The sequence below is a fragment of the Mustela nigripes genome, chromosome 3, assembly GCF_022355385.1.
Source record: "Mustela nigripes isolate SB6536 chromosome 3, MUSNIG.SB6536, whole genome shotgun sequence".
Taxonomy (NCBI): domain Eukaryota; kingdom Metazoa; phylum Chordata; class Mammalia; order Carnivora; family Mustelidae; genus Mustela; species Mustela nigripes.
In genome coordinates, this window is record NC_081559.1 from 28,268,751 (window position 1) to 28,285,759 (window position 17,009).

Below are 17,009 nucleotides of genomic sequence, written 5' to 3' on the forward strand. Positions count from 1 at the left end.
GGAATCTTGGTCCACCAAGGCCTTGTGCAGAATTCCGAGGTCTAGGGGCCTTTGAAGTCAATTACCAGACACTCACTGATGGTGTTTTATATGCAGAATTTTGCACTGATGTGCTATGAGGGAGAAGATGGGAGATGGAGTGCCTCCCTGCACAACAGGGGCTGTAGGGTTGAGGAACTATGGCTAGACTGAAACTCTGAGGGCCAGAAAAATGAGTTGTGAGATCTGGACAAGAGACAGCAAGTCATCGAGTGGGGAGGAGACGAACACTGGGAGGTGATGGAGCAATGAGAATCTAGCTGTGACCTCTCTTACAGAGGTTGGGCTGGGGCATGATTCTTTCTTATAGTTCACCTGCAGACACGCAGCTAGACCTGGGTGAGGCTGAAGATCTAGAAGAAGAGCTAGTCGATGGTTTGGAGGACTGCTGCAGCCATGATGAGAATGAAGAGGAAGAGGGTAAGTAAGACCATGATGAGAATGAAGAGGAAGAGGGTAAGTAAGGAGCCTTCTCCCCTCCCAGCTGGGAAGTGGTCACCACCCCCGAGAGAAGGGGCTGACAGTTGTATGCTGGGTCCTTGACTCACTTTATCACCTGCAGTAATCGTTTGCCTTATGGGTCTGAGGGTAGCAGTGGCTTCTGGGAAATTGGTACACTAGCCCTGAGGTCCACCAGTCTTCTTTCCTCTGTGCTACTGCCAAGCTCACGGAAGGCCGTGTGAGGCTGCATGTTGGTGCTCGTGGCTCTGCGGGAAGGCTGAGCCTGGATGCCCAAGGAAGCGCAGCCTGGGCGTGGTGGGTTTGTGTAGCAGCCTCTGCCAGTGGAACTTCTCTGCTCTGTCCCCTCCAGGAGACTCAGAATGCTCCTCATTCAGTGCCGTGTCCACCAGCGAGTCGGTAGCGGTGATCTCCCGGTGAGTGTTGTCTCGATCGTTGGTACAGGCTTATTTGCTGTCCCTTTAAGGTTATAAAGAGAGGGGTGCTTGGGTGGCTCAGTCAGTTGAACATCCAACTCTGGGTTTCAACTCTGATTATGGTCTCTGCACTCAGCAGGGATCTGCTCGAAGATTCTTCCCCTCACCCTCACTTGCTCACCTGTGCACACACTCTCTCTCAAATAAAATAAATCTTTGAAAAATAGAAGATTATAAAGTCATTAATGGCCATGTTAACTGTAACTCATTTTTACCAGATTTTGACATTTGGGACTTTAGTTTTCAAATAAGGACCAATGGAGGGGACTAGAAGCATATTTTATCGTTCAGGCTTAAAAATAGTACCATGTTTCTTAGGCTGCAGTTGGTCGTTAGTTTCTAAGAAATTGTTCCAAGTAAAAAGAAAAGGATTTCAAGCAGTGCTTAGAAAATTAATCAGGCGTTAATGGAGAAACACAATATTTGGCCAACCCACAAGGGTCATTGCCACCTTACATCATAAGTGTGCCCCACTATCAGACACAGTTCTGAGATGTACATATTTTTGTGTGAACGTAATCTTTGTCCCTCTGAGGTCAGTGTCCAGGAGTGCAGTTGCTGGGTCGTATGGTAGTTGCATGTTTAATTGTTGTGTTTTTTAAAGATTTTATTTATTTATTTGAGAGAGTGAGCGTGAGGGATGAGCAGACGGGGAGGGAGGAGGAAAGAATCTAGTGCGGAGTTTGACTCGGGGCTGGATCTCACAGCCCTGAGCTCATGACCTAGTTCACTGACTGAGCCACCCAAGCGCCCCGCTTTAGTTTTTTTAAGAAACTGCCAAAACTTTTCCAGAGTGGCTTTACCATTTTACATTCCTGTCTTGTCTTATTTCTAAGCCTTAACTCCTTCTCCTTGATTTTCAGCAGTTTTAAATTCTAATACTCCATAAATTAAAAAACTTTGAAATAAAATATTTTGGAAACGAGGAATTGAGAGTTGAATTCATTGGAACTCCTTAGCTGAGAATTAGTATTTAACTGGACCCAGTAACATTTTTAAATAATCTTAACGATTTCAAACAACCAAAGTGTTTTCCATACTAGTGCCTATTTCTGTTGTGCTGCAAAATAACAGGTAGAATGGCTCTTTATAAGCTAAAGATTAATCTTAAATAGTAATCTTTGTGGGTCATGTCAGCTCAGCAGAGAGAGTGATAACTATTTTCTCCTTTCCCACTGCTATTTAAAGACGTGCTCTGGTTCTCTCCTCCTGTACCTGATAGCTGAGGTGTTCAGTTTTTAGAGATCCCTTGAGATCGCCTTGGCTGCGCCATGGTCAGAGCAACGGTTGGATCCCAGCGGCCCACTGCTCCAGATTCCCAGTCCTGCGTTACCACACGGATGTCCCAGATCCTTTCCAAAATGGAGAGCATCTGCACATCTTCAGATTAGCCTAAATATAAAATGAGTTAGAAGTATCCCTATTTCTTTCCTTTCTGTTGCTTTTTCCCCTTTTTCTTTTTAAAACTCTCTATACTTCTTCTTAGGTCTTTTCTGCTCTTCTTTCTTTTTCATTATCCATATCGTTTTCTCTCCTCATTTACTCCTCTTTGTTCAAGTGTTGCATACCTGCTCTCGGAACCACTTTTTCCAGGGCTTTCCCTGCCCATGGCTTGTCAGGGGAAATGTTGGAGCTGTGTCACAGAAGGGAGTATGGGAAAGTCTGGCCTTTATGTGTCATGTTCCGGTGTTAGCTCTGGCACCGTTGAGATTCGTAGTTGCAGAGTACTTACTGAGTACTTGTCTTTGTGGAATCCCAGTGCAAAAGACCGCACCCCTGAGGAAAGGACACAGTGACAGCACTTTGGGGGCGTGGCCTCCCCTTTCTCTACCACACGTCTGTTTTGCATCGTAGGAGCTGCGCAGAGATTCTGACCAAACCCCTCTCCAGTGAGAAAGTTGTCCGGCCAGCCCTCGTCTACAGCCTCTTTCCCAACGTTCCCCCTACCATCTATTTTGGCACCCGGGACGAGAGAGGTAACCCTGGCCAAGGGTCTGAGCCCCAAAGTGCCCCCAGGAGAAGGGTGCTAGCCAAGTTGGGAGCAGTGGGCAGGGGGGTGAAAGGGGCTTTTCAGAATGACCTTTCTGGCGCTCAGTTCCCCGCCTGGGTCACCAGACTGATAACTCGGAACTTTTCCGTGTCTTTCCCTCAGCTGACCCTTGTCAGCTGCATCGTCTCATGCTTCATTCCTGCCAACCTCCCTCCGATCTGTGTTCCTCAACCGCTTCGGGCCCCCTCTTCCTGCCAAGGGTGCTTCTTTGAAACTCTGGCCCAGAACACTTCTTAGTGACTGGTCTCCCTAGTGGAGGCTGGGCAGCGGCGCCACCTTTCCACTTCTAACCCTGACTCTCCTGCTCTCCTTCACCCTCGCCCCCCATTCCTTTCCCCAGTGGAGAAACTTCCCTGGGAGCAGAGGAAGCTGCTCCGGTGGAAGATGAGCACTGTGACCCCCAACATTGTCAAGCAGACCATTGGACGGTCCCACTTCAAAATCAGCAAGAGTGAGTCACCGGGCTTACTGCGAGCTTGTCCCCTGCCCCGTCAGATGGCCTCAGGGTGGTGGTGGTGGGGGAACCCTGCGTACCTCCTGCTCTGCAGGGACCCTGGCCTGGATTTCCCACCTCATAGGAAGACATAGCTCTGAAGTCTCTCCAGGCCGGAGCCTGGTCCTTGAAGTTAGAAGACAGAGAGCCATTGTTCTGTTCCTGACCCCAGGGTCTCACATAGGACAGCTCCACAGCAGCTCTTAGAAACCTGGGTCTGGGAGCTGTGCCTGGGCCCAGCGGTGTGTCTAGACGGGGCCTCTGAGCCTCTCGGCCCCAAGGACTGAGCTGCTAGCGGGACTGACTCCCTGGTATGCCTCCTGTAGGAAATGACGACTGGCTGGGCTGCTGGGGTCACCACATGAAGTCTCCTAGTTTCCGATCTATTCGGGAGCATCAGAAGGTAGGGGTCCTTTCTGGGGAGTCCCTCTCCTGAACTTCGGACCTGGCAGGAGGTGGTTGGTATGGGCAGGCGGGGAAGAGGAGGGTGACTGCAGAGAAGCCAGGACGGTGCAGAGAAGCCAGGAGCAGAGGCGGTGCGGGAGGAGCGGGCAGCGGGGCCCTCGCAGGTCACGGCCGTCCAGTGGCGCAGTGCACTGCACTGCAGTGCCCCGACAAGCTGCAGCCCCCCAAAACACTTCCTTCTCCTATGTGGCTTGAGCTGTGACATCTGTTTCTGTGAATTTTGTCTCTGCTGTGACTGCTGTGCATTGCCTCCAGTCCTCCAAGCTGGGTGTGCACAAAGAGGACTCTGGTCTCCTGTTGTGACAGAGGAGTCCCTTGCCCCAGATGTAATGAAGGCCAGATGCTTTCCTGTCTTTGCCATACAGGCTGTTATGGCAGTAGACACTAACAGGGAATATCTTGTCTGACTTAATCACTGTTCTCTGGTTGTTCATGAGCTATCTACCCCTTGAGGGCACTGCATTTTGGTGTTTTTTGTTTGTGTTTTAATCATCTTTTGGTGAGTGCTCTGCAGGGGAGTTCTTACCATCAGATGGTGACGGTAGAAGTGGATTGAGAGCTCAGAGTGCTGCTAAGGAGGTTGAAAGGACCCCGTGAGTCTTGCTGGCTTCCTCCTGCCTTACCCAGGCCCTCTCCCTGCTCTCCCACTTTGTCCCGTCTGTAGCTGAACCACTTCCCAGGTTCCTTCCAGATCGGGCGAAAGGACCGGCTGTGGCGTAACCTGTCTCGCATGCAGAGCCGCTTTGGCAAGAAGGAGTTCAGTTTCTTCCCCCAGTCCTTCATCCTGCCCCAGGATGCCAAGCTCCTGCGCAAAGCCTGGGAGAGCAGCAGCCGCCAGAAGTGGATTGTTAAACCGGTGAGTAGATGGTGGCAGGCAGCGGGCCGAGGTCCGAGAGCGGGAGCGGTGGCGTGTTGGGCCGGCGGCAAATCTCCTCTCCTTCCCACTTGCCTTCTAGCCAGCGTCAGCCCGAGGCATTGGCATCCAGGTCATTCACAAGTGGAGTCAGCTCCCCAAGCGAAGGCCCCTCCTGGTACAGAGGTGAGCTTGTCGCCAGCTCACGCCCTACTCCTCATTCCCACCTCCCCAGCCCAGAGGGTCCCTTTTTAGAGCGTTTGCCTGCCCTTTGTCCTCCCAGCCTTCGACCTTCAGCCAGTGGTTTTAAGGTCTTTACTTTGGGGACTGTTCGCTGGCTTCTGCTGTTTTACGTACTGAGCCCCATCTCAATCAGTCACGTCCCTGAGGCTGGCCATTCCCTGTTTAGGTATCTACACAAACCCTACCTCATCAGTGGCAGCAAGTTTGACCTGCGAATCTATGTTTACGTCACCTCCTACGATCCTCTGCGGATTTACCTCTTTTCCGACGGACTTGTCCGCTTTGCCAGTTGCAAGTACGTGGTCGTGCTGAGGCCTCACCCTGACAGCTCTGGGGACTTGTTTTCCTGAGAATGAGGGGAACTGGAGGATGCTGGGCTGAAAAACAACACATTGTGTGGGCAAAGGAGAAGTAGGTGTATCTGGAAAACCCAATCTTCCTTTCCTCTTGTGTGTCTCCTATCACACTGAACACTTCTGCCACTTCTGGTCACCAAATGCGTGGGACTTTTCCCCACAGGAGGCAGTTCTTTGCAACGCCAGCTGGGTATCCTGCATTTTAACTCCCGTCTGACACTGGCCACCCCCCCCCACACACACCCGCCACCAGAGTCTGAGCCCCCAACTTGGGGCTCCGTGTCATGAGGTTGCCCCTTCCTCCTGCTTCAGATGCCGGTCACCAGTCCAGGTGCCTATGCTTCTTATCGGTCAGCTGGAAGTCAGAGGTTCCCGGAACCTCCTTCTCAGCTTCCATTAATTTGTCAGAGCAGCTCATCATAGCAGATCGTAAAGTTTGGTTACAGGCTAACAGCCAGAGAGAAGAGCCCAGGTGAGATGTCAGAGGAGACAAGGCACAGGGCGGCGTGTGTGACAAGGGGTGCCCCGCACCCTGGCCCTCTCAGGGCCCCACTCCCAGCACATCCCACAGGATCCCCCACCCAGAACACGCACCTTGTATTTGGGGATTTTAGGGAGGCTTCATCACGTAGGCATGATTGATTCTGTTTTTAGCCCTTCTCCCTCTTAAGGGGGGAAAGGGGGCAGGGCCGAAAATTCCAAGCTTCTAATCATGGGTTGGTCTGTCTGGTGATCAGACCCTATCCAGGAGCCCACCCAAAGTTGCCTCATTAGAACACAAGACGCTCCTATTGCCCAGGAAATTACAAGGGTTTCAGGAGCTGTGTGTCAGGAACTGGGATCAAAGATCAAAAGATGGTCTGATAGTGCTCTTATCACTGGGGAATTTGTAAGGGATTTAGGAACTCTGTGCCAGGAACCAGGGACAGGGACATGGATGTAAGTTTCTTACTATAAATCGCATTGTCACATGGGGAAGAGGAAACGAGAAGGTTCTCTACCTCAGTGACTGTGGGCTGTGTCCTGCAGGACTGAGGTGGGCTGAAGGCGATCAATCCCACATGCCTTGCCCTGTGCTTCTCTTGAGCTTGGCTGTATCTTTCGTCATCTTATATAAGAAATGAGTAAACATAAGTAAACTTTTCCTGAGTTTTGTGAGCTGTTCATGATAAAGGAGCTGTGGTGTTCTAGAAACCTTGCCAACAGACGTACTTCTTAGGCTCTTATGCATCTGGAACGATCTGTTTACTTGTCCTTTACTGCCTTGAGATTTGGGGAAATGTTTGGATCTCTGTCCACCTGCTGTCTCCCTGTCTTACCTCTGCCTTTCTCCTCACTTCTAGGTATTCCCCTTCCATGAAGAGCCTTGGCAATAAGTTCATGCACCTGACCAACTACAGTGTCAATAAAAAGAATGCTGAGTACCAGGCCAATGCGGATGAAACAGCCTGCCAGGGCCACAAATGGTACCCGTCAGGCTGCGTCCCCGTCAGGCAGAGACCTAGGGGAACACAGGGTTCTGGGCTTTGGGGAGGTTCAGGGGCATGGTCAATGAGGATTGATGTAAAACCCAAAGGTCATATAAACACTGGGCAATTCAGATTTGGTCTGTTTTCATCCAAGCTCCTCTCTTTCTGAATTGAAAACATCAAAAGAGACATGGAGAGAGTGCCTTTGGATCTCTTACTCCTTTTTCTTTCTCTTTTCGTCATCACTGGTTCATAGAATATAACCCCACCCCACCCCCACTCCACCCCTGCCTTGCAGGGCACTGAAGGCTTTATGGAACTACCTGAGCCAGAAGGGAGTCAACAGTGATGCCATCTGGGAGAAGATAAAGGATGTTGTTGTCAAAACCATCATCTCGTGAGTCACGCTGCTACCCTGGGTGTGGGGCCTTCCGTGGCCTCCCCTTTTTTCACGGGCCTACACGGGGCTGTGCCCCAGACACTGACCACACCGGGCGTCAGTTTCTGAGGACCAGAAATAGGAAGGAGTGGCTAGAATTCTGCCTTTTTACTGAACTTCCTCTCCAGAATTTGGCTCCAGATCAGAGGCTTCCCTAGGGAACTGCTTTTCCTGGGGTTCTAATGTTCTCCCATCTCTGGGCAGCTATAACATGGGCCCTGCAGGAGGAGCTGGGCTTAAGATGTGGTCTTCTCTGTGACCAGGTCAGAGCCCTACGTGACCAGCCTGCTGAAGATGTATGTGCGACGGCCCTACAGCTGCCACGAGCTCTTCGGTTTTGACATCATGCTGGACGAAAACCTCAAGCCCTGGGTCCTGGAAGTCAACATCTCCCCGAGGTAAGTGGGTTCTTGGGGCACTCGGAGCACAGCCCTGCCTGTGTCCTCACGATCCTCTTTCCGCTCTGGTCTTGCTGACTTCGGGGAGACCTTTCCTGCAATAGATTTTGTGTTTTCCCTTCGTGATCTGTTTTTCATTCCTTTACTCATTCTAAGCCATTTTCTCAAGAAGTTGCTCTCTTCAACTTGATCCCTACCATGTGCTTTCCCCTGGCAAACAAAGGCAGTAGTCGGGAACCACCCCGAGTGAGGTGATCACTCTCTGTGGGGCAGCAAGTCCCTCGTGACGGTGCTTAGGGATCGGGAAGACAGGGTGTCCACGGATTAGCGCTGACTCGGGCGCGTGGCCAGAAGCTGTTCTACTGCCCCTTGTACCCTTTCCCTGAAGCCTCCACTCCAGCTCCCCACTGGACATCAGCATCAAAGGCCAGATGATCCGGGACCTTCTGAACCTGGCAGGCTTCGTCCTACCCAATGCAGAGGACATCGTGCCCAGCTCCAGCAGCCCCGGCAGCGCCAGCACCAGGTCAGCCTCTGTGCTCAGTCCTGTGGCTCACGAGCTGGCCCCTGGGGACTGTGGGAAGGAACAGAGCCCAAGCACCCCTTCCTGCTTGGTCTCCTGTGCTGCACACTCTGCCCCCAAAGTCTTCCTGCGCACCTCTTCCCACGTCAATGCCCCTGAAAAGTATGGCTGGTTTTATCACTCAGGGCTCAGGAATCTCCACAGGGCCTGGAGAATCAGCTTTAAACTCCTCACAGGGACACACGAGGCCGCGGCCTCCTTTTCCCAGGTGTCCCTCCCTCTCCTCCCCTTCCTGGCTCCTGTGCTCTGACCAGGCAGCTGCTCCCAGAAGCCCAGAGTTGAAGGATCGGTGAATGGCATCTCCTCTCTGAAATGGGCGTGGCTTCTCACTTGTCCTCCGTAATGTCCCCTCCTCCGCTCATGGGCTTTCTTCGTCCTGACACCCTCCCTCAGTCAGATCTCCCCGCTGGGATCACCCACCCACGAGAACCTAGCTGTGGGTGGCATCTGTGTGAAGCCAGCTCCACCATAGCCCCAGACCTCTTAGAACCACTCTTGAGGGGAGGGAGCTGATACTTGGTTGGGACCTTGCTGTGTGTCAGGAGAAACCTGTAACTCCTCTCCACTTCAGCCCACGAGGCTGGTATCCGTGTCCTCAGCTGACAGATGCAGAGACTGGAAATCCCTGGAATTAGGCAGCCCACCCATGGTTATTCCACTACAGAGTGGGAGAGCTGGGATTCCACTCCCAATTCGCTGGGAACAACATTTGCTTTCCCCACCGCATCTTGTGGATTCCAGTGTGGCTCTGGCTGGCTGTCACTTGACACCCACTGCCCCATGGGCTCTGTGGAGGCCATCTTTGTGTCTCTGCACAGTAGTGATGGTGCCGGGGCTGGGGAAGCAGGGCAGGGAGTCCTGGAGTGTGCCTGGTTTGCACAGCCAGTGCCGAGCTGGGTATCGAGGGGCTGCCCACCAAATGCAACTGAACTCATGCACACAGCAGTCCCTCCCTTTTCTTACCAGCCTGTGAGGGTGCCTTGAACTCTTATAGTTACCCCGTGCTACTTGCTCTTCGGTGCTCAGGCTACTGCATAGAGTGCATCGCTGTCCCATCTACGCAAGTAACGGGTGTCTGTCCCAGCGTCTTTGTCTTCTCTCGAGAAGGGGGTGACTCCCTCCAACAAACCACTTAAACTTGGTGCCCCAGTGAGTCCCCTGACCCCAACCAAGAGTTGTCTTCCTCCCCCAGCTACGCTAAGGGTCCTGAGAGGGATACTCTTTCCACGTGTCCTCAGGATGCGAAGCTGCTGACCTTACCCTTTGTTTCTCTTCCATCCACCGCGTTAGCCTGCCCAGCTCCCCCAGAGAGAAGTGTCGAGTGGCCCCGGAGCATTTCACTGCACAGAAGATGAAGAAAGCCTATTATCTGACCCAGAAAATTCCTGATCAGGTAGGAGATTACCCTCCACCCCCAAGTGCCAACAAAGTTTCCGTGGTGAGACATTTGGGAGCCCAAGGCAAGCAGTTTTCCCTCTCTCCAAGACAGGGTTTCCTAACCCAGCTTCGGGGTCCCTTGGCGTGAAGGGATCTGCTGGCCTGTGCGGGGTTCCAGGAGAGAATTGACGGCCTTTACCACGTGGCCAACCACTGCTCCTCGCCTGATGCTGTTATAGCCGTCCCCTGTTGTCTGAGCTGTCGACCTTTTGGGTTTCTTCCCTTGAGGTGCACTGAGCCCCAGGGGAGCTCTCTGTGTTCTTGGAGTAGATGAGAGTAGTAGTCCGAAGGCAGCTGCTGAGTCTCCGTTGCTAGATTCTGATCTTGACTCCATCCAGCAAACCTCTTAAAACTTCTGTGCTCTGGAGTATCTTCTCCAGACAGCAGAATGCCATAGGCCTGGGAACAGATGGGGTCCCAAGCTGACCCACAGTCAGCCTCGGTGTTGCCTTGGGAGTCCTGCAGCCTTAGGACCTCAGAGCGGTGCTCACTGCACCCTCCCACCCAACCACCCTCTTCCTCTCCGTTCCTTGGGCCTTAGGACTTCTATGCATCTGTGCTGGACGTCCTGACGCCAGATGACGTGCGGATTCTGGTTGAGATGGAAGATGAGTTTTCTCGCCGTGGGCAATTTGAACGAATTTTTCCTTCTCGAATCTCCTCTCGCTATCTCCGCTTTTTTGAGCAGCCACGATATTTCAACATTCTCACCACCCAGTGGGAACAGAAGTACCATGGCAACAAGCTCAAAGGTAATGGATCCTCCCTGCCCACAGGAGGCCGTGTGTAGTGAGTGATTAAATCCTAGTAGGCCAAGAAGTGGGCCTCCCTGACAAGAAGAGTCCACCAATTGATTGCACCCTCTTAAGTCCCACCCCTGCTCATCTTGTTCTAGGAGTAGATCTGCTTCGCAGTTGGTGCTACAAAGGGTTCCACACAGGGGCCGTCTCGGATTCTGCTCCAGTGGTGAGTGACGCCATTGCGGGGCCGGGGGGCACCTCCAGTCAGCAGCCTCGGCCGTGCAGCTTAAGAGCACAGCATAGGTTGGTTGTAGGTCCAGATCCTCTCACTTCTCCCCTGTGTCTCCAGACCCTTCCTTTTCAGAGGAATAATGGCCTCCAGGATTCCCTGGGTGCCTTTCTTTCAAGGGTCAGAGTGCTTTGTAGCTTCTGGTCCAAATCTGGAGAAAACGGAGATGTTTGTCCCACATGGGCCCATGCCTGAAGGGTAGGGAAGAGGCAAGTCCCCCAATCACTCAGGTGGAGTCGGGAGAGAGTCCCAGGACCCTGAGCACTCCTGGCCGACTAGCTCTTTTGGCCTCACTGCTCCCTTTGCTTTTAGTGGTCTCTCCCAACATCACTTCTGACCATCCCGAAGGGTGACATGGCGCTCAGTGCACTCTCCAAGTCTGAGACTGGCAAGCTGGGGTGAGTGCTGTCTGGGCGAGGCAAAGGGGCTGGCTGTGAGTTCAGGGAGTTTTCTTCTTACTCTCCTCCCAGATGATGATGAGCTCAGCGTTCTCCACTGGGGGTGGGGGTGGGAACGCAGCCACCATCTCTGCCTGGTGGCTCCCCGTGTGCCCGGTGCAGCTGAGCTGGAGTGTGGCTCACCTGCCCACGCAGCCCGTCTCAGCTGTGCCCGCCGCCTGCGGGCTCCTTGAGGCCTCCTCTCACGTGTTCACATTTGCACCAAGCTCTCCGCCTTCAGATAAAGAAGATGTGTTTTGTGGTTCTATCTCCATCTAGTCATGGTGTGTTAGTCCCGGAAGGCTGGAAATGCCTGTCCAGACTCTGAAGGCAGATTGCAGGCTAAAGTCCCAGCTACACAGCCATCTCAGCCATTTCTTTCCCCACCTGTTTCAGGAAACACAGCTTCTCCGAGGGAAGCATACCGCCCTCTGAAGACGGGACCATCCCTAAGCCCAAGAAGACCCAAGCTGGCCTTTCTCCTCTCCCCGGGAAACCCAGCTCTTCCAAGGACCTTGAGGACACCAGCAAAGAGCCCAGCCTCTCCAGCAAAGAGCCCAGCCTCTCCACCCAGATGTTACCTCTGATGAAGTACTCTGGGCAGACCTCGAGACTCTCTGCTTCCCCCACCTCCCAGTCAACCGGTGACTCACTCCTGGCTGCCGTGAGCTCGTGACTGGCCTCTCTCCACTAGCCCCCACCTAGGAGCACCGGTGTTAGCTACCTCATGGAAACTGGCCGGCCGGCTGGCTGGCTAGCCAGCCTGAGCCCCAGCCCCTTCCTCAAGTATTTTTTTTGAAGTGGTTGAATTGCAGAGATGGGTATCTGGAGGGATGGAGGGGTGGTGGGAATGGGGAGAAGGTGAGGAAGGTTCACTGGCTGGTACCTCTTATCTCTGCAGAAAAGCCACTGATGGCCACTCAGCCTTATAAAGCAGGGTTTGGTTTCTAACTTCAGAGAGCCGTGTGTGGTTTGTTTTCGACCTTGGTATGGTGAGAAGTTACAGCTCTAGAGGGGAAAACGCACCAAACATATTTGAGCCTAAAGTCCTTTGCCTGTAACTGAGGCAGTCCCTCCAAAGGTCCTCACCCTCTCAGGTCCCCGCACCCCATACCCTGTCCGAAGGAGCCACTTTGAGTACCCTTCAGACTTCTTCAGTAGATAGGCAAGGCGAGGCCACCTGTGATAAACCCATTTCCTGTCGTCCTGGTCCTGGGGCCTTCACTTCTTTCATGTACCCAGGAGCTAGCGTTCCTGAGCCTTCCTGTTCTGACCTCAAGTTGCTACCTGTTCAGCCTTCTGGACTTCTCTTTCATGGATGGTAGTTCTTAGCGCTCTGTGAGGTGAGAGGTCTTGTGAGCTTTGCAAACCTCCTGCAGCCCCAGTGAAGGAGCCCAGATAATCAGTGGCTGTGGTCTGTGTCCATGCATCGAAGGGCACAATCCAGGGGAAGGCGGCAGGAGCTGTGATTTCCCCGCAACACAGAGGGGTTCTGCTTACCCCTTTTGCAGTCTCTGATCAGCAGGGTCTGGCTCACAGGTCACAAGGACACACAGAGTCTGGTGGCACAGCAGGTGGATTTCAGGAGCAGTCACCCCTGTAGGATGGCCTTCTGGTAGGACCGCTGACGAAATTCTTGTAGTCTTACCTGAATCTGCCTCCCTCCCCAGGAGTCAGTAAAATGGCAATGTGGGGTGAGTGTTGACTGGGTAAACCGTGCCTACGAGGAACACGGGCATCCAAATTAGGAGGTATGCTCCTCCGGAAGCAGAGTGGCGTCCGGGAGAAGCATGCGGTGTGATAGTGCAGATCAGAAAGGTGCTTTTCCCCCCAGATTGTGCCCTTCCTCGGCCCCGCACCTCCTGGTAGCTACTGGCTCCCTCCCCAGCCCTGTGGTCTCTGGTTTCCTAGTAGCCGTGCCCAGTGAGCAGCCACCTGGCCCTGGGCTCTCTACCTTTGTTCTCTCCAAGTTTTGGAAGGACAGTTACCCTGCTTTGTGGCTCCTGGAGTTCTACATGGCAAGTTGGGATGGAGCCATGGAAAAGCCACCTAGAGGCCTGCCTGAGTTCAAGGCCACCCAGTAGATTGCTATGCTGGCAATGTGAAGGCCATGTTGACAATTGTGAAGAAAGCTTGGTGGCAATGTCCTGGGGTAGCACCTGCCACTCAGCAGGAAGGGGACATCAGAGTTGGGCCCAGCAGAGAGGTCCTGGCAGGCCAGCTAAACCCTCATGACAGGATTGGAGCCAGCTCCCTTGTCCGACCCACACGCACCGTGCCAGACCCGGGGATGAGGGAAGGATGTGTGGCCTTCCTCACAAAGCGAGCGCCCTGCTCCAGTATTTTTGGGGTGGCTGGTCCGGCAAGCCGTGCTGGTTTACTCCTTGGAAAGCCACTGCAGGTCTTCGGCCCGACATCTGAGGGTCCCCAGACGACATCCCTGTAACGAGAGGGGACCGGCATTGCGAGAGCGTGGGCATGGGGGATAGGGGGAGGGCTGAGTTAAGTAAGTAATGAAAATAAGTGTCCTTGGTGGTTTAGAGCATGTTTGTGCAGACATTATTTTTCATTTCCATCCCATCACAGCATCTGAAGGTGTGCGTGTTTTACTGGGTGGGAAAAAGGAATGGGGCTTATGTTCCCCCTTCACCCTTGAGAGAAAATTGGATCTTGCTAGAGCATTCAGCGCACATGTTTAGCAGTGAATACCCATGGTATAAGGTATTCAGCTAAATAAGGACTTTGGGGGAAGTCATGAAATTTTTCCAAAGTTTAACTTTGGAACTATAGTAGGGTAAATGTCAGAACGTGTCTGCTGTTTTTCTAAGTTGATAACTCACACCCACTCCCTGCTTGGAGACCAGGGAGAAATACGGGGTATTTCTGGATTAATGGAGTGAGGATCTGGGGTGGGGGCACAGAGGGTGGTCCCTATTCCCGTTCACTTCAGGTTCACTCAGGATTGATCAGAAGCTACTTTAGAATGAATACTAATGAAGAGGTGGCCTTGTGATAGGAAGAGAACAGGGACCTTGTAGTCTGACCTTGGATTCTAATCCCAGTTCTGCTTTGTGACCTTGCACAGGTGATCTAACTTTTTTAAGTCAGGTGTTTAAGATTTAATTTATTTATTATAGAGAGAGCACATGAGTTGGGGGGAGAGGCAGGAGGCAGAGGGAGAGAGAGAATCTCAAGCGGACTCCGCAACGAGCGTAGAGCCCGATGCAGGGCTCATTCCCACTACTCTGAGGTCACCACCCAAGCCGAAGCCAAGAGTTGGATGCCCAAGCGACTGAGCTACCCAGGCACCCCTTAAGTCGGGTATTTTAAATAACATGAATATAATACCTACATTGCAGGGCTGTGAAAATTAAGCAAGGCATGGTAAAAGTATGTAGTACGTAAAGGGAACTTAATACATGGTTACTGCTTTCTCCATTTGCTGTCAAGCTCTGTTCTTTGGCTAGGAGATGAGGCATGAAATGGAAAACCCTTTCCACAAGGGAAGTGAAGCAGCTGAGACATTTTAGAGGGGAGGAAAGCCAAGACGGACTCCATATTACCTCATCATCCTCCACACAAACACTGCCAGCATTATTCAGTCTACTGTTTTACTCTTCATTGGGGGTTTCTTTGGTTAATATTTTACAGAATACTTGGGGCGTCTGGGTGACTCAGTTGGTTAAATGTCTGCCTTCAGCTCAGGTCACGATCCCAGGGTTTGGGGATTGAGCCCAGCATTGGGCTTCCTGCTCCGCAAGAAGCTTGCTTCTCCCTCTCCCTCTGGCTGCTCCCCGGCTTGTGCTCTCTCTCACTCTCTCTCCATCAAATAAATAAAATTTAAAATATACATATTTTACAAAACACAAATTCCGTTGGACAGGAAACACATTAAGCATTGCAAGTATGTGAATTGAGTGCAATTATTCCATCCTATCCCAAGAGAAATCCCCTTTTTGATAGAAAAGGGAGGGCAAGGGAGCACTGGGGACCTGGTGGCTGGGAGGGGAAAGAGCGGGGTCCAGAAAGTGGGAGACCTTGAACTGGAACCGGAGCCAAAGAACATGCACAACATGTGCCAAGCGACAATTGTTACAGGTGCATTCCTAAGCTTTTGGGCTATTAAGGGCAACTATCCCTAAAACCAAGAGCAAACAGCACATGGTTTGCCCCTAGGCCAGCGAAGGATGTGGATAACCCAGCCCATGGTAAGTACTTCCACATCCCTGTCAGCTGAATTAGTTGAATAAGGGAGTCACCAAAGGCAGCGGGGGGGACCTCCCCTTCTCCTTTCCTCTGCATTTGCCCTTTAAGACAAGATTAGGGATGCCTGGGTGGCTCAGTTGGTTAAGCAACTGCCTTTGGCTCAGGTCATGATCCTGGAGTCCTGGGATCCGTCCACATCAGGCTCCCTGCTCTGCTTCTCCCTCTGACCTTCCCCCTCTTACACACACTCTCTCTCTCTTTCAAATAAATAAATAAAATCTTAAAAAAAGAAAAAGACTTAAGATTAAGCTGTGTACTTACTGGTTGAATCCCCCAACTGCTTTGAGACTTTTCAGAGATGTGTAGCTGAGGGACCTCTGTTTCAGGCCTTTTGGGACTCTGACCCAGCCTCTCAGACCTTCCAGGCCTTTGGACCCTGCCCCTGCCCCCACCTGAGCTGAGTTTGCCATCCTTGTTAATGTCCAAGGATCGATAGATGCTCTTCTGACATGACCTTTCATTAGCTTCGGAGCACTGAAAGCTGGAAGCAATCTTAACGTTGCTCTTGGCAGGTTGCCTACATAGATGAAAGCACACAAGAAAGATCGATAGTTACTTTCTAAAACCAGTTGGTGCTTTTGTTATAACGGACACAGCGCTAGGGACCGTCACTGGAAAAGCTAACACATTTGAAAACCTCTTTTCTCTCTGAGCTTCAGTTAGTGAAATGGGGAGACCAAAGCATACTTCATAGGGTAGTTACAAGGGTTCAATGGGAGGCAGGGGATGGATGTAAAGCACAAGGCAAAGTGATTAACATTTAGTGCAGATTTAAAATAGGTTCTAGGGGTGCCTGGCTGGCTCAGAAGAACATGTGACTCTTGATCTTGGGGTCATGAATTCAAGCCCCACATGGGGTATAGACATTATTTAAATAATACTTTAAAAAAAAATAGGGGTGCCTGGGTGGCTCAGTGGGTTAGAGCCTCTGCCTTCAGCCTAGGTCATGGTCTCAGGGTCCTGGGATCGAGCCCCACATCGGGCTCTCTGCTTAGCAGGGAGCCTGCTTTCCCCCACCCCCCCGCCTGCCTCTCTGCCTACTTGTGATCTCTGTCTGTCAAATAAATGAATAAAATCTTTAAAAAATAGATTCTAAAATAAGATATCACCGCCCAAAACACTTCTTCCATGAAGTAACAGTAACCTAGCATGTTACTGTTTCAACAGTTATACGATACTGTTACAATAGCACAATGCTATTATAAAACAAATCAAATGTACTCTAATACTATTCATGAGATACTAAACCTGATGATTTCATCAAGATAATTAGCTCAGAAAGATGCAACCCTTTAACATTAGCTGTCAGGAAAGTGCATTTAAACCATAATGAGGCAGGTTCAGTGATTTGTTATATATACCTCAGGAAGAGCCAATGGGATGAAGCTACCATTTAGGATTATAACTGAACCTCTAAGTCAGAATGTTATTGAAGCCAAATGAGAGGGCATCTTGCAGGGGCACCCTGAGCAGCATCCTGAGTGGAGAGCCACTCCTCCAGAGACGCAGGTGTGGCT

At 51.7% G+C, this 17,009-nt stretch overlaps 1 protein-coding gene and 1 long non-coding RNA gene across 5 annotated transcripts in view; one reads left to right on the forward strand and one right to left on the reverse strand.

Moving 5' to 3' along the window:
* The window catches only part of TTLL4 (tubulin tyrosine ligase like 4), a 34,223-nt gene extending 22,046 nt beyond the window's left edge, over positions 1-12,177 (forward strand). For both annotated transcript variants that reach the window (XM_059393490.1, XM_059393489.1), the window contains 17 exons: positions 350-459; positions 851-914; positions 2,829-2,950; positions 3,365-3,475; positions 3,844-3,920; positions 4,647-4,838; positions 4,939-5,021; positions 5,245-5,373; positions 6,778-6,900; positions 7,202-7,300; positions 7,606-7,740; positions 8,129-8,266; positions 9,614-9,716; positions 10,302-10,512; positions 10,656-10,726; positions 11,102-11,187; positions 11,623-12,177. In XM_059393490.1, coding sequence (XP_059249473.1) covers positions 350-459; positions 851-914; positions 2,829-2,950; positions 3,365-3,475; positions 3,844-3,920; positions 4,647-4,838; positions 4,939-5,021; positions 5,245-5,373; positions 6,778-6,900; positions 7,202-7,300; positions 7,606-7,740; positions 8,129-8,266; positions 9,614-9,716; positions 10,302-10,512; positions 10,656-10,726; positions 11,102-11,187; positions 11,623-11,902 — 2,134 coding nt within the window. In that variant the 3' untranslated portion in view covers positions 11,903-12,177. The remainder of the gene's footprint in view (positions 1-349; positions 460-850; positions 915-2,828; positions 2,951-3,364; positions 3,476-3,843; positions 3,921-4,646; positions 4,839-4,938; positions 5,022-5,244; positions 5,374-6,777; positions 6,901-7,201; positions 7,301-7,605; positions 7,741-8,128; positions 8,267-9,613; positions 9,717-10,301; positions 10,513-10,655; positions 10,727-11,101; positions 11,188-11,622) is intronic.
* LOC132013555 (uncharacterized) lies at positions 870-15,826 on the reverse strand. Of its 3 annotated transcripts, XR_009403033.1 has the most exons (6): positions 15,754-15,826; positions 13,501-13,666; positions 12,875-12,946; positions 9,584-9,663; positions 5,336-5,455; positions 870-957 (listed from the first exon to the last, which is right to left on the reverse strand). It is a non-coding gene; the product is annotated as an uncharacterized LOC132013555 (long non-coding RNA). The 3 variants fall into 3 exon arrangements; XR_009403032.1 differs by lacking the exon at positions 12,875-12,946; XR_009403034.1 differs by lacking the exons at positions 870-957; positions 5,336-5,455; positions 12,875-12,946 and adding an exon at positions 7,753-7,835.
* Between the last annotated feature and the right edge of the window lie 1,183 nt (positions 15,827-17,009).